Source organism: Amblyomma mixtum, chromosome 3 (assembly GCF_055824585.1).
Source record: "Amblyomma mixtum isolate Tamu chromosome 3, ASM5582458v1, whole genome shotgun sequence".
Classification (NCBI taxonomy): Eukaryota; Metazoa; Arthropoda; class Arachnida; order Ixodida; family Ixodidae; genus Amblyomma; species Amblyomma mixtum.
In genome coordinates this window covers 266,965,037-266,990,569 of record NC_143014.1, presented here as the reverse complement: position 1 = coordinate 266,990,569, position 25,533 = coordinate 266,965,037, and the positions used below count along the sequence as shown (strand labels likewise).

At 48.0% G+C, this 25,533-nt stretch overlaps 1 protein-coding gene across 1 annotated transcript in view; it reads right to left on the bottom strand.

Moving 5' to 3' along the window:
* LOC149354669 (mechanosensory protein 2-like) overlaps positions 1-25,533 on the bottom strand; it is a 381,157-nt gene that overhangs the window by 270,126 nt on the left and 85,498 nt on the right. The window contains exon 2 of the mRNA XM_089583450.1: positions 15,993-16,169. Within this exon, the coding sequence (XP_089439576.1) occupies positions 15,993-16,053 (61 nt within the window). The 5' untranslated portion in view covers positions 16,054-16,169. The remainder of the gene's footprint in view (positions 1-15,992; positions 16,170-25,533) is intronic.

Here is a 25,533-nt window from a genome sequence, read left to right as displayed (position 1 = left end):
GCAGTGAGCAGGAAGTTTTGACATATTCGAGCAGAAGCTCCCGGGAGTATTTAGTTTTCTTAAAATTGCAAGTTTTACATTTTCCCATTGAGCTAAGCGATGTTCATTACATGCGGCCAACAGACGAACGCTAGTTTTTGATGTTCAGCAAAGCTGGGCATGCGAGTATTTAGGGTAGATGCGGCTTCCAACACTTTCAAATACAAGCATCTTTGCAGGATTCCTTTCACACCTGTCGCAGATTATGCGAGCTAGAGTGTCGACCATTTCACCTTAAGTCGAACATGTCGTTCTGCACTGACCACTGGAACTACGATTTTGCGTGTACTACGTTGCAACACAACTCGTATTCGTCTCTGAGCGGCCTCTCTATACCTGCACTTCGAAGGGGCTCGACCAGATGCGCGATGGTGCCTGACTGAAATCGACAAATGTCCTTTTTTTTTTACGGCCGCGGTGTCCCTCTGCGGTTCATTCGGCGCCTCATTTTTCAATTTGCAATAAAATTAAAAGCAGCACTCTTATCTTTTCGCGTCGGTGTGATTTTAAAGGAGTATAGATACCTAACTTTTGGATGCGCGGTTCCTTGTTTGTAATAATGCATTCGGGAATCGGAATTACTATACCTCGATTACAATTTGGTATCTATATATAGCCGCTAAATAATTCAAAATCGAATTTCTTTTTCGTGGTGTTTTGGTATCAGTCGGATGAGAGCTGTGACATCAAAGCGCGGTTGTAGGTCACGTGAGGCATGAAAAAACTCCAGTATAATCGCTGCTTCCCCATTCGTTGTCATTTTGGCTCTTGAGGAAGGCTGGCTTCAGCACTGGAGTGAACTAAAACGATGAAGCAGCGATTATATGGATGTTTTTCTATGCCTCAAGTGACATAAAACCGCACTTTGAAGTCATAGCCGTCGTTCGGCTGTTGAAACCGAAACAGAAACAGCGTGACAGAAAATGCTGTTATAAATTATTTAGCGATCGCAAGCGGATACCACATGGTGATTCATGCGTAGTAGTGTCTTCCGCATCATGGTAAGAAGAAAACATGCCGCCAAAATTAGGTGTCTATACTCATTTAATATCTGACAAACAGCAGCATAGGAACCGCAATAATTCACCAAGCTTAAAACGAATCTGAAGCTGGTCAATGGGTTGTTCCAAGTTCTGCTTACTACAACGTAAAATCAAAATATCGCTGGTGTTACCGTCTCTTTGGCGCCTAGCCTTCGTTCACGCTAGTCAGCACGCTTCAAGAGTAAGCCAGCACCCGCCGCAGTTGCTGCGTCGGCAGTGTAAATGTCGCACCAGTTGCTTACGCATCGGCATAAAGCTCCGCGCTGTTGCTCCGACAGCGCGCACATCCAACAGCATCCCGCTTCTTCTTCGCCCACGCCAAAACCGCGCTTCACTAGCGGACGCGGAAGAAGCGCCAGGGATGAGCCCCGTGTGCTTGACAGCGGCGTGAGATGTACGATGGGAGCGCCGTGTTCGCGTCGCACAGCACGCTCCATCACTAGCCGGGACGTTTCTGCCGGCGCACAGACGCGCGCTATGCGCGGGATCCGCTGAGGAGCCTCCTTGCACGGTGCGTGACCGCCCGGAGTGCCCTTACGCGTAGCTGTAAGCGCGAAGGAACGCCGAAGAAAAAGAAGACCTCGCCCTTTTGGGCGAAGAGCCACGCCCACGCGTTGGGTGTCACCAGCAGGCGGTAGATCGCATGCTGTCAACGGATACGTTTGCCGGTGGAAGTAGAGTGCCGGTCACAACGGTCCCAATGAATGTTCGCAGAATGTCGAGCCCGCTGCAAAAACATTTGCTGCTATGCGAATTCGTGTGTCATGAGAGTTTTTACTGACAATTGGCGACGGTTCAGCAATGAGGGACAATAATTTTCTGTGGGAAGCAAAAACACTATGTACAAAACCAAGAGGTGGCTTTAATGATAGCCACAATTCTTCGCGAATACACTAGCAGGGGCACCCTTCCTGCAAAAACAGGGCAACTCCAAAAGAGAACTGCTGGGGACGGGAGGAGGGGGCACGCACGCGTCGTCGATGGTAAATATGAAATGGTTTGGTTTAGGTTTATTCGGGTTTAACGTCCTAAAGCAACTCAGACTATGAGGGACGCCGTAGTGAAGGGCTCCGGAAATTTCGACCACCTGGGGTTCTTCAACGTGCACTGCCATCGCAAAGCACACGGGCCTCTAGAATTTCGCCCTCATCGAAATTCAGCCGCCGCGGCCGGGATCGAACCCACGTCTTTCGGGTCAGCAGCCGAGCGCCGTAACCACTGAGCCACCGCGTCGGGGCAAATATGAAATGGGAAAACGTGAGTATGAGTGACTCCTTGGCGTAATCGGAGCATGCAAAGCAACAGTTACATTCCAAGTACACGACAGCACAGGCTCTGCGATTTCAGCGAGACAGCAGCAAGTGGTGTTAGCTCCGTTGTCGTCTGAAAACCAGGTGCACGAAACGCCGGCATCTGTCGAGGTGGTGAGTGAATTTCAATATTAGGAGTAATTCGCCTGCTTACAGGCTGCCCCTATAATCGCTAGTGCTTTCTGTACTACCATGTTTCTAACAGTCTGATTTCACACAAGTGGAACCTTTCCTAGGCGAAATGCAAGAGGCGCCCGTGTGCTGTGCGATGTCAGTGCACGTTAAAGATCCCCAGGTGGTAGAAAGTATTCCGGAGAACTCCACTGCGGCACCTCTTTCTCTCTTTCTTCTTTCACTCCCACCTTCCTCCCTTCCCTCACGGCGCGGTTCAGGTGTCCGCCGAGATATGTGAGACAGATACTGCGCCATTTCCTTTCCTCAAAACCAATTTACCAATTTACCAACCTTTCCTCCATCGCCAGTGGCTAAAAAAATTTCTCACAGACAAGCGCTCCTTTGCAGCAGGACTGGCAGCATGTATTTATCGGAAGTCACCTGAATACGAGAGGTCTATCCAACACCTCCCTCTTGATTAACATTCGCATAAATTCGGATCATTATTGTCGTCGACATTATCCTCGCCAGGATTATCATATCATCGTTCACGCTAAGATTGCCGCACACGGTTAAAACTTCTGCTGGTGACACCCAATTACACTCCTCTTACGGAAGCCGCGGTCATCCTGGCCCAAAAAGCCTCCTAACGAGCGCGAGGTCTAGTGGTATACTACCGCACTGCAGACGCAACTGCTTTCAGCTTGGGTTCTTCATTCCCCTAGCTTTCGGCCTATTCACTGTGTTTGTTGGAAACTCCTATCCCACTGTGAGTTTCAAAGTTTTCAAAGACTTCCGCTCTCCACCGGACTAATTAGGGTCCCTGTATGAATAGCGGATCCCGTAACACCCCACCACCCACACCCAGGTTGCAAAATAAAAGGTATAAGATTACTCGGTTCTCTAAGAAAACCCGCAGCAACGTGGAGAATCTTGTTGCTAGAGGACGCTAATGGCCTTTGCTCCTCGTCTTGCCGCCAACCCACCAACCCACTCTCTTTGCTTTGTTTGCTCTTTTAAACCTACCGCGTGTGCAACGCAGCCAACCACGTTAAACACAAGTTAATTTCCCGCTCTCTGCCTTGCTTCTTTGTCTGCACGCTTCTCACCGGATGCACTTAATAAAGAGGCGCGTTCACGTCGCTCCCAACAACAATGCGCTGCTTGATGTCGCCTGCGTGGATCGCACAAACATTTCTCTGCAATATTATTTTCTTCTCTTCCCTATTCCAACCTGCTCCTCCCGGTTTTCCTTTCGCGGCGCTGCACTTCGAACCCGTCTTACGACAGCCGCTCTCTCCGCTCCGGGGATCGGCGACTCCCTGCGGCGCCGGCCGTTAGTAGCGCGCAGCGGGGACGCTTCCTGCTTCCGGGATGCTCCCCATTGTGTGCGCTGTGCGTGCGTTCGTGGCCCTCGCGCGGGGGCATTGTGCGCGCGTGTCTGCAAGACCGCGTCCTTTCCGGCGAAACAAACAGCCCAGGCAAACAGAGGGGACAAGCGTCGTCGTCTTTGGGGAAGTCGCTGTGCACACAGGCACGCGCGTCGGCACGCACGGTGCTCGGAGCATCTTGCCGCGGCCCCCGGGGCGGAGGAGGACTGGAAGGGGGGTGGCACCACGGAACGGGACGGTGGTCGATGCATGCGGCCAAGCAGCAGCACACTGCGGCGTCGAGCAGTGGGAGAAAACGTATTGGACCGGGGAGAAATGTTTGCGCTGCGGCATCACCGCAAAACCTCTTGCCAGCTCGAGGCCCAGAGTTCGGGCAACAGCGACAAAGTGGGCGAGTGGGCGCGAGGTATAAGTGCTCAACTTATACTTCAGCAAGACCAACGCCGTAGGTGATCCCGAAATGAACAAAACAGTACGCTGGAGCGCCTTCCTTATTTCCCCCCCCCCCCCCCCCCCCCGTCCTAGCACCGCAATGTTTACTACATACGCACTGCTAGCAGCGAGAGCTGCTTTTGCTGCGGTCACAGGGACAAAGTTCTTGAACTCTAAAACTTTTAAGCAACTGCAGTTGCAACTTGCAAATACTCAAGTTTTCACTAGTGCCACCGAGGCCAGCCATGGTCGCCAGGTGACATGCAGCAACGATGAACGGTGTGCCGAAATTTCATGTTTTCAAGCAGCCTTGTCGCATAGCGTTGGGATGTATTGCAATTTTATTGAGTAAGATAGCATACAGAGGAGAGTGTGCGTGTATCAGGATGCCGCGAAGAACAGGGACTTTTATTAAAACCCGTGGGGCCCTCTGCTCGGTGCCATGCAAATATTGTCACTCAGCATGTTGCAAGCTGTGACTTTCTGTTCATTGGATCTGTGCCATAGCAAACGGAGCACATCGCTCTGTTCATAAGACTAGTGTATCAACTACTGAGCGGAAGGGGTTTTCACGCTCCTAGCGAACCCTTTTTAAATTTTGCTGACTGCGGTGGCAGCCATTATGCACCGCCCTTTGGCAGCTACTTGTTATTAGAGCACAGCTCTGAGGCGCCCGTTCCCGGAATTCCGCTTCGCAGTCGTCGCCGTCGTCGACGTTGTCGGGGTAACACGCCGCCTGACAATGACGTGTGTGCGCGTATGACAGGCGGCGCACTGGCAGGTACTAGAAGGGCGAAACGCCACCTATCACGGCGAGAGCGGAGGAATGGATAACCGGAAGGGGGCTGCCACGGGAAGATACCGAAGGGTGGCTAGCAGCGTAACACGCCACCTGCCAGCGGTGGTAGCTGGAGTGTGAAGAGCTGCGCTGAAATTTCGCATTACCGACTCTCGTAATCGTCTGTGAAATCTTCATTACATGGACCCAATTCGGGGCAAGCAGCGCTTAGCAGCATGACACCATCTATCCTCTCCAATCACATGACACTGGCTGAAACTTAGACATCAGCCCTTGTGCTGTTCATAAACTCAGTGAAGGGGCTCCAACAAATTTCAGACACTGACGAGGCACGGCATCTTTAACTTGGAATACCCTTTTATGAAAGCATTTTGGGAAAAGCAGATTATGCTCGCAACATTCATGAAGGTAACCAGGACAGTATCGCGATGACACGGCAAATGTTAAGCCGAACTTCCTCTCAGCGCTTTAGCTCCCTAACACAAGGTTCTTATCTGTGGAAAAAGATCTCATTAAAAGCGGACAAAAGTGGCTTTCGTCACCTGTCTAGTTAGTGACGACAGAAATTCAGAACGTACGCTTTGTTCGACGCACTGCAGCTCTACCTGTCATCGAGAACTGCAGTCTTCTTCTAATCGAGGTAGTTCACCTAGTGCCGACAATAACGCCTGTACGAAAAGTTAGCTCCTGTCTCGTTTACATTTAGATGAGTGTAGCGTTAATATTAGGTTACCGAATAGGCTGCAATGCTTCCCGGCCATATATTTAACGAACTGCCAAAATTCTTTCCTCTGGGGCGATGCAAACAGATTTCGTGGGCAGTGCGCACCGAAGCAAGACAATCGCGAAGACTCGTCCTACCTCATCACCGGTGCATGGTACCAGTAGCAGCTGGTCCAACAGTTCCCCATGATGTTACAAAACGACATTGGACAGCGGCCAAGCAAATAAGGACGAAACGGACGCTGGCTAACATCAATCGCTAGCAAGCGCTCGTGTTTTCCTTTGCTTGTCTCTTGTCCACTGACGCACTATAGAACACCATGCAGAACGACCACCAACTCGCCCTATTCTTTGTACTGTCCCACAGTTCATTGTCCCAATCAGCCAGGCGGTTTCATTATCCCACCCGGCATGCTGCGAAACATCAAGGGCCGTTTCGGCCTTGGGCAGCCAGTGCAAGGTTCCTCTTCCTGGGACCAGCTGCCCTTACCAGTAAAAAGGTCAGACGCCTGTTCTGAGGCCTCTTTCTGCTTCGTAGCTTGTTCGGGAAAAAAATGGCTCCGGAAGAAATTTCGCCAAAAAAAAACCGACTGTGGTTCAACTCGGCTGAACCAGGTTGGTTGGAGCTAAAGGTCGGTAGGAACATCTGTTATTTACTCGCTGATAAATTATTCATGAACGCGTCAGTACATAACTTGAAGATACGTTTCCAAGATATCTGTGCATTTACTAGACGCGCGCCATCTGCTGAACCATCGCTGTATATTGCATGTTGGGGGTTTCAGTGGGTGCCGCATGATGGCGCTAAGACTGCACGCCATGCACGAAGGAAATTCACCGGATACATACTTCACTACTTACTTAATTATGATATCTGTAATTTACACACTCTTAATTAAATTATTCATGCACGCCTCAGTGCATATCTCGAAGCTACGTTTATTAGACATCTGTGCATTCACTAGACGCGCCTTCATTCACTTCCAAGAGTCGAACAGTCGTGGCGATATTTTCTTCATGCTTTTTACACAGTACATGTACATAGAACATTGCTTCACTGTAATAAATACCATCTTTAAGAGAAGAAAAAACAGTCGTGGCGGAGTGGAAGGGTCCCGTCTCGCATGTCCCAGGCCCTAGTTCGATTCCCACCTACCCCACAATTTTCTTTTGTTTTTTACTGAGGCCGCTTCAAGGTCATATCTGCACTGCAACATGTCCTCCAAGGTTAGTGCGCGAGAGGTGGAGCTTTCGCTCCAAAAGTGACCCCGGAAGAAGGGGCCCGGGCATAAATGGCCCCGCATTCAACTTCATGAAGTGAACAGCGCAATCTAAGACACGCATACATTGAGACGAATAATGAGAACGAACACCGCACGCAAAGTAGGAAAAATTATGGGCCCACTTAAGCTTCGCTTCTAAAAGTAGAATCCGATAACGTTATCGGGTTTCGTTCGCATCGCGCTACTCAACCCTCACCCAGTGACCTGATTTCTAATTAGCACAGTCGTGATTACTCTTGTACGCATCAGTACATGCGCCTAAGACAGTTAGTTCACTTATTGAAAGACCGCAACGCATTCACTACGTCCACCTTTATTCACCTTGAACAAACGATCCTTCGTGGCATATGGGTGACGGTCCTGGGCTTGACTTTTACCAAAACACAATTTTCTTTTCAGCTAAATGTTATTCTTTGCTTCCATCATGGCCAACGACGCCGACATCGAAGGCTTTTCTGCGACACGGAACCCTCAATGATATCGCGTAAAAATGGCTCCAAAGGTTCCAGAGAATGATGCCGATAGCTGGAGCGGCCATCGAAGCTCAAGCCATGACAACTTTGATTGGCATGGCTGTAAGTCGGAGTTGGTGACCTGATTCTGGCTGCTCCATGGCTGGCTTCATGACCGGCAATCTGGTTCCGATTGTTAGATCATCAGCCCTCGATACAATGGGTCGCTTAAAAAATGTTGCTTAGAAAATTAAAATATGGAGTGTGAAAGCTGGTGTCATCTAATGTCACGTTACCACAATAGTGTGACCGGGCGCAGTTCATTTGATCCGGTGCAGCAGCTATCAACTTCGAGTTTAAACTTGTGGAAATTACCTGTGGTATTTTATCTGGTTGCTTCTGGGGCCATGCCTTAGAATGGATTTTATTTTGTGTGGCATAAGTGCTTTGAAAAGACTAATGATAGCAGCCGTCCGAGATATAAATGGGTATTTTCATTGGACATATGTTTCTGAAAGCTAGGCGAGTAAACCGAGCGAACAGCGTGATAACTTTGCAGCGAACATCTCCAAGATATCCCCTTGCGATGTGGTACATCCACTTGGCCACTCCAGATGGAAGTCAAAGAACAAACAGTCATTAGCAACCTAAGAACAGGTGGCTGAAAAGAATAACTTGTCACAGCCACCCGACAGTGTGGGCTCCCATCGACGCCTTGCGTTCGAAAGAACCAACTCTGACCTTCAAGATGGGCTAGGACCGATGAACCGGCGCTCCGTCGCCATGCAACGCCGTCTCCAGACTCAAGTGCGGAGTGCGTTTCCGGCACAATAAAAAAAAAAACTGGAAGATTTTCTGCGTGATGTGGGCATACAGTACGGTTTTAACACTCGTGTAACTTTTTTTGTTCAAAACTGTTCGCGTGCCATGTTTTCACTCGGACCCATTTTTTCCTACAGGCCGTTTGGACTGGCACCTTACCCTCCGCGGTCATTTCTGCCATGGCCAATTCTTCCGGCGTGATTTTTTTGTGCGTTAGTTTCGCAACAGACACAGCACTTATCGTTCGCACGAACAGATTAGCTGAGGCTGTTGTCGTGCTTCCCAGCTATGGTAGATTAAAAAAAGAATGATATTTAAAACAAAGAAGAGATTGCACACTAAACAGTAAAATTAATTTTGTTGAGAGAGTGATGCCCTTGCGAAGGCTCTTTAGAGCGTAAATCTTGCGACGGTGACTTTTTACTTGTGCACACAGGGGGTGCGCGAATGCGTAGAAAGCGCACTGCAGCAAGTGAGCTGCTGAGTGAGGGCATGCAAACGATTCGGCAAAGCTGTTTGCATCTCCAAACGAACAAAACGCTATGTGGCCGTCTTCTTTTAGCGATTAGTGGCATTTTGAAACATCTCGAGGCGCTTTAGTCAGTCTTAAAAATACCAAATGATGACACGGCAGACACTGTGCAACGGTCTCTTCTAACGGATGGCATGTAAAAAAAAAAAACGAAAGTCTTACAGTTGCACTGCGTGACTTACTGTCATCCTCCTGTTTTTATGCTCGTTTATCCGCGTCGTTATATACCGGGTGCCGCTTTGGGCACGCTTCCTTAGGTTGCGGTAATTGTTTCACAGCAAAACAACTGGCGTTTGCAAGTTCCTTGTAGTATACTTGACCAAAAAAAAATATCTATGTCCGCAAAAGTTATCAGATGCCATGCCCTTATTTTCTCTCTCATGAGCATGTTTGCTGGCATATGCTACCTTCTGCATCGATGCTCGGTCTCGAGAAGAGAAACTTTCGCAGGCGAGAATGCATCGTTCGTGCTTCTTATATCCTCAGCGCGGAAGGTAAAGCACATCCTTGTCTATATCCGTATCTGTGCTCTTGTGACAGGACTCTCCTTGGAAGTTTGCTCGTCTCGAGTCCCCTCAATCATATGTGCATGCTGAGCTGTGTTGTGCTTGGCAGTGAAGACATAAAATAGCTTTGAAATGTTTCTTTGCTGATACGGTGGCTTGCCTATAATAAGGCTACCAATTGTTTCGCCTTTCAGAATATCATATTTTACATTTTTCTTTTTTTTAAGAACATAGGGTGTCCGGCGACTTTTGCCTGTGGCGTGTACTGAAAGCTGCAGTATCATTTTCAACCCAAGTGCACAGTATCTGGATGTGACTGTATTTGCTTGCTTTAAACTTCACAATTCTACGGCCTGAGTTCTGTACTGCTAGGCTCTTGCGGCATGCCTAAAAGGCTTACCTACCACAATAAAAGGAAAACAGGAAATATCTTTACAACGTTACGCAAACCCAGAGGCTCTGTAGAAAATATGGCAAGGTTTCCTAGTGTAGCGATCTTCAAATACAGGAGACAATAATCTGGCAGTTCACAGCTGAGAGAAAAACGAGTATACCCTATTTAAAAAATGCGAGAACATACTCAGAGCGTAATGCCTGTAGAAAGAACAATGAGATTTTTAGCTAGGGCTTCATAATTTGATGTTATCTTTTTTCAGGGTCCTTTGGAGTGTTTGACAATATGACCTTTTTCTGTATAATCAAAGAAAAGGCGTACATCACTGTTTTACTTAAGTACCTGGCAGGTGTCCGTTTGACGAAGTGACGAAGGGCAGAACCGATTTTGTACGGTTCAACAAAAAGTGCGGTTGGCTCCCGGCAAAAACACATTCTAGCAGTTCTCTGGAGCCTCGGCCGCGTATCACTAAAGCGCTGCTGAGTGGCCTGCCCATGCTTTTCTTGTTATGCTGGCGGTGCAGCACAACGACTGCGACGCTCTCCTAACGCGGCTCGACCTTCACAGGCGGGAACTGCGGAGCCAAAATGCAACAAGGACGGCGCATGCCAACAAGGGTTTCCCCGCTCCGCAAGCCCGAAACAGCGCCGAGGAAGAAGATGAAAAACGACGGAGAGTCGCAACAGCAACGGCTGTTATCGGCACCCGGCAACGCGCGGTCTTTTTTTTTTTCTTTCTTTGTTGCTCCTTTCTCGCTCTTGTGCCCGCTTCGTGGCGGTACAGGAGCGTTAATTAGTTCCCGATAGAACGACAGCAACGCGTGTTACATTGCATTAGCGAGAGGAAACGCAGTTAATAAATGCCGGTAGAGTTATGACACTCCGCTGAGCGGCCACGGCTTTCCTTTTCGCGAGCGGGGCAAGAGTAGAAAGATAAAATGAAGGTCGGCAGCGGACATACACGTCAGAGGAGAATAACAACAGCGCAAGGAGTTTAACAGGCTGTGGGCGCAGCGCGCCCACATCGTGTCGAGCTTAAAGAGTCGTATCAAGTTCAGGATGCTTTGCAGCTAAGCGCAGAAGTCGAGCACGATAGCATTCGTTGCGGAAAAAGAAATGTTAGCCTCAGGAGAAAGGTACGGTCAGAAAGCAATTTAAACATTCATTATTCCAGCCTGCAAATGAGGTGGACGGGCGACACCCCGGCATGCCCTTTGAATCCTGTGTGCCATGTTCTATAGGCTTATGTCGAAAGAGACTACTCTAACTTCAGCGCGTCGAACATGGTCTCACCACAGTGACAACTATCGATGCCTTGAAAGGCCCGCTGAGGTTTGCGATTAAGAGAAGATTGACACACTTCAGCACTAGTTTGGCTTCCTGGAAACAAGGTACTGTTTGCGAAAAGCTTGAGAACAAACGTTGAGTAGCGACCAGGCCATACTACCTCTCTCTCTCTGACAATGTCGAGGAGCGAGTAGAGCACAGCCACCTTTTCTTCTCCTAAACCATCGAAGTCCAAGGCGTGACTGGGTGGTGCCGCGAACAGAAGAAACGGAAACATCTGATTCAGAGGTGCCCGAGTCGAGCCACGTGACTGGCAGCGCCAATCAGTGCCACGGCAGCTTGTATTGACGTCGTTCTTGTTGTTACGTTGACTGTGCTGGCGTCGCTTCCCGTTTCCTATTTCCGCTGAAGGGTAGCCTTTTTGTGGACCTTTGAAAAACGAGGCATGGGCTCGTCCTTAAAGCGTTAAATGTCCTTTATATACTGAGGACTGAGCGTCCCTCTTGGAAGAACGTGAACCGAGACAACAACGAACCTGCAAAGAACTGGAACAAAAACAAAGCCCAGCTGCAGAGCGGCGGGCGTCGCAGCCGAAGGAAACTACTGTGGCACTCGACAACGACCACCAGGCGCCGGCACTCGCCTTTGTTCCCCTCTGGCGGGAACGATTCCTTCGGTGCTCAAGAACCGCCGAATGATGACTGGTGCTCCCTCCCCATCACGCTTTGCAGGCATGCGTTCGTGGATACGAAAAAGAAAAATTAACCGTACTGCATTCATGTTTATACTTATAGTCTCCTACGTGTCACACTGTCGCATTTCAAGCAAACCGGACGTGCAGATTAGGATCATTGCAAACGCTGGGATACTCTGGACTGTTCGGACAGGCTTTACTTGAACCAGTATATAGAGCTGCGTCGATGCGCGCGCAAAGGGTGCACAGCGCCCAGAACTGGGAATGATAGAGCTGCTCACGCATAGCCAGCGCAGGAGATGAATAGTTCGATTAGAAATCTCCAAGAACAGCCTCAAACTTCTCGCCGAGCATAAACAACAGACCGGCATAAAATAAGGACGGCACTGCGAGCGCAAACTTCTTCGTAAACAGTGGACGGTAATTAGCGCCGTTGCAAGACGGCGCCCCACTAATGGGGTCCATTCTTTGCTCATTTACTTGGCGCCCCTACCCCCAAGAAAAAATAATTAATAAAAACAAGAAATCAAAATGCAATCATCCGAAACGACAGAATTGGTGCCGGAAACGGGAAGATAGGCTTTGATTTGTGAATTACTACGTTTCAGCTACCACCGCTGGCTGTACGACAGATGGTGTTACAAAGCACGGTCCTAAGTCTTTCAGAACGCAGTTCTCGAAGCACTCACTCAACTTCGTAATTAGTTTTCAGAGTACAGCTACGAAATCAAAAACACAAATTATAATCACACTGGTTCGCAGAGTTGTGTAAGCAGTGAGACAGTGTGTTGTCCAAGACCGGAAACTTTAACTGAAGCAAACGCCAACAGATTTTTTGTGAAGACTTGTCTACAGCTCTCGTAAGATAATCCTGCTTTAATTAAGGAGTAGATATGGTCAGCTGCCACAAGCTGCGCTGCACTTTGTGCCTCCTTCTTGATGAACACAATTACATAAACTGCGCTGTGCTGGATCCCGACCACATTTCACAATGATTCTGTAGCCAAGGCAAGTGCTGTAAAATGTAGACTGAATGCACCTTTCATACTGACTTTCTCGATGTGAGCAGGTGTGCTGCATAACAGGGCGCTACAAAAATGCGCAGTCGCTGGACATGTTCTTAGGTTGGTCATAACATGTTGTGATTTTGGGCGCAGATATGTAAGGCAAAGACGGCACAGCGGTGGAAACGAAACTTGAGCTTAGCTGTTCTCACTAGTCTTTCATATTGGATCCTGGTAATCACTATAGAAAAAGAAACAAAACTGAATAAGCGAAACAACCGCTGGAAACGGTGAATGGAAAAAGCTGGGAGTGGTGTCACTTAGAATCAAATACAGACTGACGCACACGCGATCGAATTCGTGGGCTTGTTTCACCTCAAGTCACAGATCAAAACTGGACTTGCAGTCAGCAGGTGTCACACCGGTGACATGCCCTGCTTCGTCCGATTCGCATTAGCTGGGAAACGTTCGTTGCCAGCGGCAAAAGCCGATTGAACGCTGAAGAGCCTCGGTTGACTGGCTTCCTCAAAAGAAGCGCAGCTCACCAGCATGGCGTTCCGCCTTTTTTTGCGTATGTTTTTTTGCCTACGGCGGTATTAGGAGCCGTGTTCCAGGTCAGCTGCTTTCGTGGATCGATCTCCTACACTGGTTTCGGTCTTTTCGAAGCGGTGCGAGCTCCTCACCTCGGCGGGCACGCTCCTATCGAGCTGCAGCACCTCGACTCCCTTCGCGTGTTAAGTGACCCTTAGGCTGTAGCTGCCCGTCAGAATGTCATGGTGGTGTGGCCCATGCTCCTGAAGCAAGCAACTTCAATAAAATAGGAATTCAAGATTTGAAAGCTTAGTTAAAGCATGAAATAGTTACTGTCCAGAATAGAAAGCCGCAGTGATGGAAATCAACGCGAGCGTGCTACTGCATGTCTACGAAAGGTTTCCGTATGCGAATACCAAGAAAAATCCGAATTTGTTCCAAAGCTTAGCGTGCCGCAAGGTAACAGAGGGAGTACTCAGCACTCGCATGTGTGACAGCAACGCACAACACTTATCCGGCTGTGTTTTGTACAAACGGGAAAGAAACGACTGAGACGTTTGTCGGGCGACCGTAACTTTTATCACAGCAAACACAATAGTCAATAGTAGTGGCAGACACATCACCGCATCAGCGGGCACAATCGAAGCAACCTGAAGGGTAAATAAGATAAAATGCCGTCAGCACATGGGTTAAAATCCACGTAGTTTCGCGTCAGGGTATGGGGCTACTAAAAGCAAATAAATGTACAAAATTCTGCTCCCCTCCCCATCCTCTTCCCGCAAGGAGTGACGTGAATGACATCGCACGAGCCTCCTATTTCGGCACGTTATCTGCGTTGTCTGAAGACACCAAGAATGCCAGGAAGTGCCCCTAGCATGCAGAAAATAAGCATGTCTTTTTATTTTTGATATTTCCTTCTCTGTTGTGGTGTCCACTAAGACAAAACTTCAAGAGAAGCTTAGGCACGACGTTTCAGCACAACATAAAGCGGCATGGGAGTTTGCATCTGCTATCGCATATGGATGCACAGTTCTCGGCAAGCTGAGAGGGATACTTCGCACGATTTCGTTTTGCTTTAAGGGGGAATGCGTGTCTTGAGATTGCGAAAAATCGCGAAAAAGTACATTTTTAGAAGAACGTTTTATGACTAAATAAGCTTCAATTATTATATCTGCAAAATATGCGCGTTAAAAAGTATCCGAGAGTGCAAAAAAAGAGTAAAAGATTATCTTGAGAGTACCGCGGCCGATAAACAAAATGCGAGATTCATGACGTTCCACTTCACGCGATCGCAATTCTGGTACCCCTCTTAAGCCGCCGTCATTTTGCTTTCGTTTAAAAGCCCCTTTCGCGCCCTTTCGTTTGGCACGCTCCAAGATGGCAGAGCAGCACATTCAAAGCGACAGCCGTTGTCCCGCGACACGATTTCCTGCTACTCAGTAACTGCGCACAGGCTTCGTCTCTCTATCTCTGTTCGTGACTTCACAAATACAGCCTTTGCCTTACTTGTCCTCTCTGTTTGCCTTGTGCAGTTGAAATGAGCTTGGTATCAATTTATTGTGGAGGAGTACAGCTGCGGTGATACTATTTTTGCTGGCTTTCGCATTATACTTGCACTTTAATTATATCCTTTGCTAAATCACCAGCCAACCCATTTTGTTCATTTTATTCGTATATTTTTGTCGGTGTATTTTCACTGACGCAAGTGTAAAAACAACACCGGCGAGCAAAGTTTATTGTCGACGACGCAGTTGATGATGCAGGATGATGCAGTCGATGATGCAGGTAGACGATTCAGGCATGTGGTTGGTTTTTCTTCTGCTTTCCAATCAATTATCTTTAAAGTAATTACCCAATTAATCTCCCACTGATGAACACCAAAAGTTATAAAGAAAAAATTATCCACTATGCTCCTTGGTTCCGGTGAATGCTGGCTTTCGTCATGTATAAAATAAAGCAACATAACATAACATAACATAACATAAAACATAACATAAAACATAACATAAAACATAACATAAAACATAACATAAAACATAACATAAAACATAACATAACATAACATACAATAACATAACGTACCACACCATGTCACGCGCAATTATTCAGAAAACCACAGTTTCCGCGGCGTTGATTTCTTTCTTTTTTCTGTGAAGGAAAAACCTTTAGACCTTTAAAGACCTTCAGCGTCCGTCTAAGCGGCTTTTATTGTAGGTAGGCGCGCCCGTATATTGGCCTTTTTTAACGCAAAAAGCTATCCCAGAGTTTGCGCAGCTCTGCAGAGCAGCACTGTCGACAGCCTCAAATCATTTACTACCAAAATCTTGAACCTTTGTTTGTTATCGCTCTGTGCAAGATATAATAGAAATTCCACAAACTAAGTTGTTCGGGAATGGCAACTGGTGCAAATGTTTACGTGCAATGCGAATTTTCATGGTTCCTTCATTTCTTCTTCTTTCGCGATGAAAGATTTCGCGTGATTGCAACCTTTTAACCTTTTCCATAAAGAAAATTCAAAAGCAACACAACAGCAAAAGAACACCTACCATAGAATTGCCGCAATCCAGGCTCAACAGAACAAAAAAGAAAGAGGAAAGAGAGAGAGAGAGCACATGTGTGGGTCGTCGGCACACTCACTCATGACGTTGTATCCGGTGCGGTAGGCGGTCGCCGGGGCGGCCCCGGCGTCTTTCTCCATGGGCGAGCAGGCGCTCCTGACGGCGGCCGACACTGAGGGGATCTCGGACGAGGGCCGCAGACCTCCACCGCCGCCGCACGGGAACACCGCCTCCGCGACCTCGCCGCTAGAAGTCACTGCGCCAAGGGAACAACAGCCGGGGCAGAAGGGCGAGCGTCAGCGAACATTGCTGCCACACGCCGACCTTGGAGGAGCACACTGGGCACGCCGCGGAACACCTCTGCACTTGCATGTAACAATAAGGACCTTTATCATCCGTCTAAGAGGCTTTTATTTTAGGTGGGCGCACCCGTATATTTGTCTTTTTTTAACGCAAAACGCCACTAAAGAACTTGTGCACTACATTTACACAGAAATTGGACCGCCGTGGCCGGGATCAAACCCGCGACTTTCGGGTCCGCAGCCGAGCGCCGTATCCAATGAGCTGCCGCGGAGGCATCAATTCGTTGCGAATATAAAACCATGGCCGCGTAGAAAAAGGGCGAGGTGTCCATGTTATCCAGGTTGGCTTGGAAGAAAAATAAGACGAAGAAATAATAGACAGAGATGAATACAGCCTCGACAAAATGCATGGGCGTGTATGGGCAGTCGGTAGGAACGCGTTTCTGCAGCAGTGGCAACGCGCATTTCGCCGTGTGTAAGTGTAGTTTTTCTGTTTCTCGACTTACCGCTTTTAACTTTCCCCAAGCGTTAACGGAGAAGAGTCCCGGAGGAACAACTTCTTAGCCGCTCGGAAACCAAGCCTTAAGCTTGTTCAATAAATGCGTCTTTCACTGCACAACCTTAATAAATAACAAAAATCTACAGAGAAAAAATTGGGGCCTTCCTACATTAAACGACGGCGGGATGCGACCCCGGGGGGATATCCGATGCGGCCGCGAATGTCGCAAGGAAGGCGGTCCTGAGAGTCATTACACGGGTCCCAAGGGACACAGCGATAACGTCGACCGCGCCATCTCATGGTGACGACAGACTACGTCTTCGCGCACACAAAAAGGTACGACGCTTGCCACACCCATAGGACGCAAAATTGCCCTGGGTTTGTTTTTTTATTATTGTTATTTCCGCTCATTTCTTGCACACGCCCCTCTTTCTCCGTCGCGGGGAGCCTCCCGCTGTTGCTCTGACGAAAATTTTCTGGGCGGCATAGCCTCCGTTGGTTCGTTGCTTATTTGCTTCGCCTTATTCTCGAGCTGCCTGCGCCACGTCATTGCCGCCCTGCGCCTTTCTTATCGTCGCCAGCGAACGTCCAGCTAGCGTCTAATAACAGTCTAGACGAAGAGCTCAGCGGACGCTGCAAGGATCACCGGACAGGACGCCAGCGGCGCTATACGACGGGACTGCCGAAGTCGTATAGGGGAGATATTTGGTGGCTCAAGCCTTCTTTGTCGGCTTGGTAGGCTTTAGCAGGCCCCATAAGGTCTAACCAAGATGGGGCGTTCGTTTCTATTATGACGATGGTGTGGGCATTTCCTGCCGGTCTGTTTCGTGAAATATAGAAGCCGTTGTCGTCAGGGCCTTCCCCTTCCATAAAACACACTCGCACTCACGCAGAGACGACAGCAACAAAAATTCGCCTTTTTTATCTCCTAAACGAAGTCTGACATGCCGAGGTTAGAGCGCAAGGCATGTCAAAGGTCCTTTACGCACCCTCTGGTGATAATTAATTGCTATAAAATGCTGCTATCTGCGGAAAAACATGCTTCGACAACAGGCAGAAGTGTGTTTGAGGCAGGCGGCGGCCGCCATCTCTCTTTTGAGTTCCGACCGAAACAGTCGGTCGCGCACAAAGCCACTTAGTTAGTCGATGAACCGCATTATGAATGCTCTGTTCGCTGCCATTTGTGGCGTCCGAACGTGCCACTATCACTGCTTGCCGTCGCTTGGCTCCCATGCATGCACCCATGATTCCCAGACATCTATGGCTATGCATCCCTGTCTGATTTTGAACCAAAGGAACGTGCCTGCATGCACATCAAATCCGACAATTATGCACGCCTGAAATATTTGAAGAAATGTCGCTCAGTTTCAGCGAACATCCGCCGCAAAACCGCGCCTGTGTACGGGACGCTGTATGTTTAACTCAGCGCAGGAACCATGCCTTCCCGCAGACGATGTCAAGCGCAAATTTTCCGCAGGCCTGTTTGCCTTCCTTCGGGTCCTTCTGCATGCGTGCTGGATGCAGTTGCACACTTTTTGTGTGTTGTAGAGAATAGATAACGAAACATACTATGCTTTTAGACTCACTGAGCTACTATATTTCGATGCATGGAGAGCAGCACAGATAGCTAAGAAATCCCCACAGCGTATAATGAAGTTCATCATAATTTTGCTCTGTCGTCAGCCCATTTGTCGGACTATGCACTCCATCATTCCATAGGTTACGTCAATACTCGCCATTGCATCCTTATTACCCATTTCATGGCCGCATTTTGTCTTCGTTTTTTTTTTCTTTCACCTCTTCCGCGCTGCTCTCCTTCAGTCTTTATCTCCCAAATTCCCCTCCCTACGCAGAGTAGCATGCCAGCGATATTGAAACGCTGGCTAAATTCTCTGTTTTTCATTAAAGATTCTCTCTCTCTCTTTGCTCTGTGTGAAAAGCGGCGCCAAGTTGTTTCAGCCACCATGGATGTATCAGGAATTTTTTTATATATTCACCATGCTAATGGTTTCTGATTTTTTTTTCCAGTCTATAATCATTAAAATAATTACAAAGCTCCTTTCCGAGTGTTCTCGCCGATTGACTGCTGATTTTGCAACTACCTCAAGCCATGCTGCTATGTTTCCCGAGGAAAACTGAAGAGCTTTTAGAACTCGATTAGTTTAAAAAGGCCAGATGTGTGAAACATGCAAGTATAGCCTGCGAAATCGTTCAGGCTTCGCGGCCGTGCACAGCGAGAGGCAGAGGCCCCGATAAACGTACGATGGCGCTATATTTCCAGCGAAGAAACGGTTGTACCAACGCCCTCGAAGGTCAAGCTCACGAAGCATTGTTTTGCGCGACTGGACGACGCAGGCAGCGGACATCTGAAATTTCGGCAACAAAAATGTCACTTCGAGTTTCCTCGCGCTTCCTCGGTGCAGTGAGGAGATGCCTGAACGTCTTAGAGGTTTCATTCGACGATTACGTCCCCATTTTAAATGCTCGTTCAAAATACTTTGCATGCTTTTCCTAGAATCTTCATAAATTAGAAATACTGAAAATCTTTGTATACTCAAAAATCTATTTCAGCTTCTATTTAAGGTCATTAGTGAGAGCTTGTTGGTCTCGGTGAATTGTAACTGATTTAACATAGCTAAATATGCCTTGGTAAACGATATAATAGAGGTATTGATACACGGCCCGAATGAGGCTTGTTCAACAATTACGAATACATAACCATGTGAAATTTTGCCACGTTAGGTTTTACATAGGTACTTGAAACCGCGGTCTTTATACAAGAAAAGATTTCACTTGGACTGCTGATGTCTTATACGTGTCTATGCCAGCTAAAACCTATTGCAAACTATGAAAGCCTCACAGAAAGTAAGGGCATACACCCGGCATTATCTAGATTAGTACTAGCACTGCCCAATGAAGGCATTGCCACAGCAAGCATATGCGAAAAAAACACATCTGCCATCCCGGTTACTTTCAGCAAATGGGCCGCCTTTCCACAGCGTAGAGTCCTCACATCCTCGCAATAATAATAAAAAAAACCACAGACGATGAATGCGATTGACGCGGAGAGGTATGCATTACCTTTCGGAACCGACTTGTGTCGACGAACTGAATGACAATTTATTATGACTATTTACTTTGATGTTTTCCAATTAGTTCAAATCAGATGTGCAGTAGTAATCAGTCTTCCTCTTCGGTAGTTGTTCTGAGCTTTTCATTCTATGACACCGAGGCTTCAAACCGCCAGCAACGCCGGGTTTTGCCATAATCACCCTACTAATGGTAATGAATTAAAGCTCCGCCTCACTTGCCACTGTTCTCATCTTCACGGAACGCTTGAGGTGTCATCCAAGAATTCAGACAGTCACTGCGCATTTCGTTTCCTCAAAAGCAAATTAAAATTTCTCTTTCGCCTTTCATTTCCTCTTTCATCCCTTTCCTTACGGCGCCGTGTAGGTGTCCACCGAGAAGTGATACTGTCACTGCGGCTTTCCTTTCCTTTCAACCTTTAATGCAACACGCACCTGGCCGTGTCTTCAGACATCTCTCACAGGTCAATTTTTGCGGAGATGGCAGTCTTAATGCCAACGCATTGATATAGCATAGTGGCATGTCACAAAGCTGGGAATTCCGAAACATTGCAAATAGTGCAATAGTTATTAGTTTGAACTACCGGGGCTTAGAATAATACGCACCCGGCCCCTCCGCCTCCCCCCCCCCCCCCCCCCCGCCTCATTCCTCTGCCCTTGTACCTCTAGCAGCTGCCATCGTGAACGTCATAGCCAATTACTGTCACGTATTGTCAGTAGTCGACATTAATATTGCAGTCAGGGCTTAATAGTGAAGAAAAGGCGCAAGAGGCAGCCATGAAAAAACTATTGCAAAATTTGTCATCCTTGCTTCTCTTGTCGCCTTCTGTAGATTTCTGTTTCCGCTTTATCTGCTGCATGACTTTTCCGCGCACGGCAGCGGACACGGTTTTGATGACAGAAAGCCGCCGACATAGCCTAGTAATGCTTTTGCATTAAGAAAAAAAAAACACTTCCAGTGATTGTGCCTCATGCAGCCAGTACACACGGGCCACCTTAAATGCGTCAAGATCAAGAAATATGATCGACCTAATCAGAGAGACTGCGTCGGTGGTTGTCAGATTGTGGCAGCTGACTTGAACGCGTTTTTGCCGTGATAGACGTCTGTAGCACGTTGATGTCGACTACCGTGAAGAAATATAACGCACTCAACATGCCAGAAAAATCGCCGGATGCTGCAATGAACCGCGCTTCTCTCGAATCTGTGATATTCTACATTGCTGCCTGGAAATACGAATCTATCTTTCAACGATCTGAGGATGAATTTTGAAAGGCCAAGCCGTTTTGTGTTTGCGCACGAAGCGAAATGATAGCGAAAAAATTACCTTCCCTCCCTTTTTTCCGAGTGAGCGCCAACAACCAGGACCATCTCGATCATAACTCCACAGGTAGCACATTCGCGAGGTCATTCACTCCTCAGCCCACTTGCTTCGGATTCTCACTGGTCATCAGGCCAGTGCTGGAGTGGTCGGTTATCGCTGAGTAATTAAGGTTCATCTTTGTACAAAAATTCAACCTGCAGAAAGAAATTTCATTCTCAGCGACAGCTGCAGGAATGTAAAAAGAGCTGACTTCGTGCTGTGTCACAGCCGACCACTCCAGCACTGTTCTGCTAACCAGTGAGAGTCCGAAATGGATGGGCCGATAACAAGATGTCCGCGTGAATGTGCAACCTGTGGCAATGAGATTCAGGTGGTCCTCGTTGTTGGCGCTCTGTGGGGAAGGCAAAGGGAAGGTATAATTTTCGTTATTTCTTTGGCCTGAAAGAGAGCAAATAGCGTCTAAACTATATGGGACTGCATTTTAATGTGAAAGCACTATTCCAGACGTACCAATCCCCAGCAAGAATATTGTCATCTTGTCTTGTGCATCTTGACTTGCTCTCCTAACTAACCCGAGCTCGGGTAATCTCGGGTTAGTTCCGAGAAGCGTCGCGCTAGCTGTAGCCAATGGGAGGAGGGCGCCGTTCCACCTAGGTCACGTAACCTTGTAGCGTCATCACAACCTGTTCACCGGATTGTGAGCAAACTTACCACCGTGTCAGGTGGCAGTGAAAATAATGATTGGTCACGAGATGTTGCTCGGAAAGAGCAACATGGGTCGCACAATCCCTACCGGTTGCTGTGATAGAAACAGCCACCTGCCAGTGCGGTGGCGCATCGCTTAACCGCTGCGCCACTGCGCTGGTGGTGGTGTATGAGGACTCGCCGCCATCTATGAATGTTAATTAGAGAGTAACCAATTCTGCATATGTGCACACTGACCCACTCAAGCCCTTAAGGCGGAGCTTCAGTGCCCCCTGCTTTCGCACATGCATTCGCTTTAACTACTTTAAAATCGCAGAATCCGGGTTATATCACCCGTCCGGGTAACAAGCCATCGCAAGCGAAATTTTCCTTTTTCCGCTTATTGGGTGAGGCGCAGAATTCGTCACATCATAGCCCCGTCTCCCATATTGCTTTTTTTTGCTTTCTTGCTTCCAGGCGTATTTACGGCGATACTTCCGTGCGCTTTTAGATGCGAACTTGATTCCCTGGTAACCAATCATTTCATTTCCTTTTCTCGTCTCGAGAGAGCGCCTCATGGTGTGCCGCGGTAAGCGTAAAACGCGATTATCGGTGCTGGATGGCGACGGCGCGGAATCGCGCGAGCAGCTTTCTGCCGAGACGGTGCGCCGCGTGTGCGGCAAAACAGAAGGCGACAAACGAGCTGAGCCATAAACGGACAGCAAAGCAGTACGCATACCACGCGGAGGCATAAATGGATTAGTGCACGAAACTAAAATGTGTGTATGTGTGTGATTGTTTGTTTATTTGTTAGTTTGCTTGTGAGGGTGTGTTTTGTACAAACACGAAGGGCACAAAAATAAATAACGGTAGCAACTAGCAGATATGTGACAAGTGCCAGCTATCATTCCCCCGTGAATAGAACGATGGACTGTGCCGTCAAAGAGAAACCTTCGGGTGCTAGTGTGGGGGATGTGACGCTGCTTTGTCAAAAGGGAACGTAAACAGGCATTGATTTGAGTTTTCGCCGGCTTGCAGAGCGCGCATGCCTCTAGTATTTCGTAGCGAGGATCGAAACAGCCGGATCTACGCGCTGGGCTTCTCGCCCTAAGAGCCCAAACGTAGGTTTCGCTGTCTGCATCCTGTATCTTGGTCCTGTATTGAATAAATTATTATTATTATTATTATTATTATTATTATTATTATTATTATTATTATTCGATACGTTAAAACCTGGTCAGCGGGCATTAAAAAAAACCCTAGATGATGTCCCTGTAAAGCGTGCACCGCTGCGTGTGATCAAACACTGAGGCGAAGCTATTAGTATTCATGTGTGCGTGCATCGGGTGCACATTTGCATACACACTCGCAGTGTGCGCGCCCGCCTGTGCGTGTGTGCGTTTGTGCGTGTTCGTGTATGAGTGACCCTGTAACGAGGTGGTCCCCAATGGCAGAGCCGCTGAAGAAAAAAAAATTATCATCATGAAACAGAAGGAAAAAACATAGGTTCAGAACAAAATTGGCAGCCTTGTCTACGCTAATACGCTAACGCCGGACTAAACTATTGCAAGAATATATGCGATCAAGGAGAGGTGGAGGGCTTCACGCTACAGTTACCGCACTTTTCCTCTGCTTCTCTTGTTGTGGGAGCTTCCCCAGAAGCCCATGCATTCTATCGAGGTGGACACGAGAAAGCAAATAGGTAGGCGTATGAGACATTCCAGAGCTAAAATTCCAGAATTTTCTGACCTGTCTTCAGGCAGTTGGGTTTTTACAAGTGTATGAACCTAGTTCATTAGCTCTATAGGCTCAACACGCATTGCATAGTCAAGGAAAAGTGATCGGCGAGGAGGAAATTTTTACCTAATTTCTCTCACACGCACCTGCTACTGTTGAATCACCGGATGCATTTGGTGCAACAAACCACGAAACGCCCTTTCGAAGAAAAAGGACTGCATAGGTGATGCAATCATATAGGACGTGAGAAGAAAGAAACTGCGTTTTTTTTCATTTGGAGATGACAGCCTGCGGACTCTCCCCTATTTAGATGCCAAGTGGATGCCCGTCATACGTCACCCAGAAACAATACAAAACAAAAACAAGAAAGGCGCCTACGCTCTATACCCTTGCGGGCGTTCTCCGCCTCAATGTGCCAAGTACAGCGAGCGGCAGAAGTCTCGCTTGAGCACCAAAAGAACGCACCCGGCCGATGCCCGGACGCCCATAATTATAGCGTCAGCGCCCGAGATGACAGCTAAGAGCCATGGCAGTTGTTTCCACGCAACTGGGAGCCATATTTTATATATGACTGTCGTGTGCGAACAGCTGTTAAGCGTTTCTCAGGAGCTGCCAAGACGCAGGGTGTGGCCAGACGACCGGCTGCGAGCCTACGATGCGAGATAATTGCGGCTGGCAATAAACTGAGGCCATGAAGAACTTGTAACGCGGCTGCTAGCGCCTCCGCGTTTGCTCGTATAAATCCCTGAAAAATGGATTCTGGAGTCGAGGCCATTTTTGAGCCTTTTGTGAGGCTCTGAGGCAGTGGTTCATGCCAGTTAAATTTGAGCTCTCTTGTTCAAGGCCTGCTCGGAAGAGCTAACAAAATTGTAATCTGCATCCATCCTGCCAAGTTTCCGCAAAGTTATCTTCAGAAGAAATGGTAACGACCAAAAATGATTACGCGCCCGTGCCAACTGATGACAAACATGGTAATGAGCAGCCGAAATCATCAAAAAGTCATGATTCCGTGCACAAGCCCGAGTTATTGCTCCTAATTTTAGGACCAAGTCATGACGAAGGTTGAGAAATCTCAGATATTGTAATGTACTATACCTCTAAACATACACTCATTTATTGCGAAGATGTTTATACAGCCGCAAACTTATATCGACTGCAAAACTCGTTAAACTGAGTTCTATGTGCTTTACTGCACAGTATATAGATCAACGTTCCTTGGCGTCAGAACTGCCTGCTACCTTTTTGCAAATTACGTGCATTTTTTCTCCCTTACATTTATGTAAACTTTAGAAAAAATGTTTTACCCCCCCCCCCCCCACCCCCCCCAAAAAAAGGGCTTTGTTCTTTCGTTGATCAGTGACCGCTGTGTGAGCTTGGTTAATAAATTTCTGCCCATCTCAGTGCTGTTATAAAACATTGCATTCGGGCACTTTTTATTGCCAAGGAGCCGAATTAATTCCTCTTGGAGTCCAGTGAGATGAGAAACACTAGAAACTAGCCCTATTCGCCAGCTTCGGTTTACAAACGCTACCACGCAGTCGCTGAAGTTCTCACCCCGAAGAGCCGAGTTCTCTTTTCTAATGCCCGCAGGACGTGGGAAACCGCCAGTGGGATCCGCTTGATCAAACTAATTAAACTGCGCGCACCAAGCAGTCTCGGCGGTGATCTTTCCTCCCACTGCCCACTGAGACAAAGGCGAGAACAAAGCCCGCGGAGAAACCCCGAAGCTTTGCGTCGACGTCCTAGCACGGTGGCGTTGTTTCCAACCCAAAAAAGAAGGTACTCGAAGGGGCGGCGGGAGCTTCAACTCGAGTTGTCGAGGGTTGCCGGCTCCAGCTTTCACTTTCAAAGCTGCGCGCAGAAGCCCGCCTTCGGCGCTCCCTCGGGAGTGTGGTGGGACCTTCTCAAAGCGTTTTGGCCGTAACGGCGCTGCTGCGAAAGCGCGAAAGGCAGAGACCATCAGCAAAAGCACAAAAAGAAAAGAAAG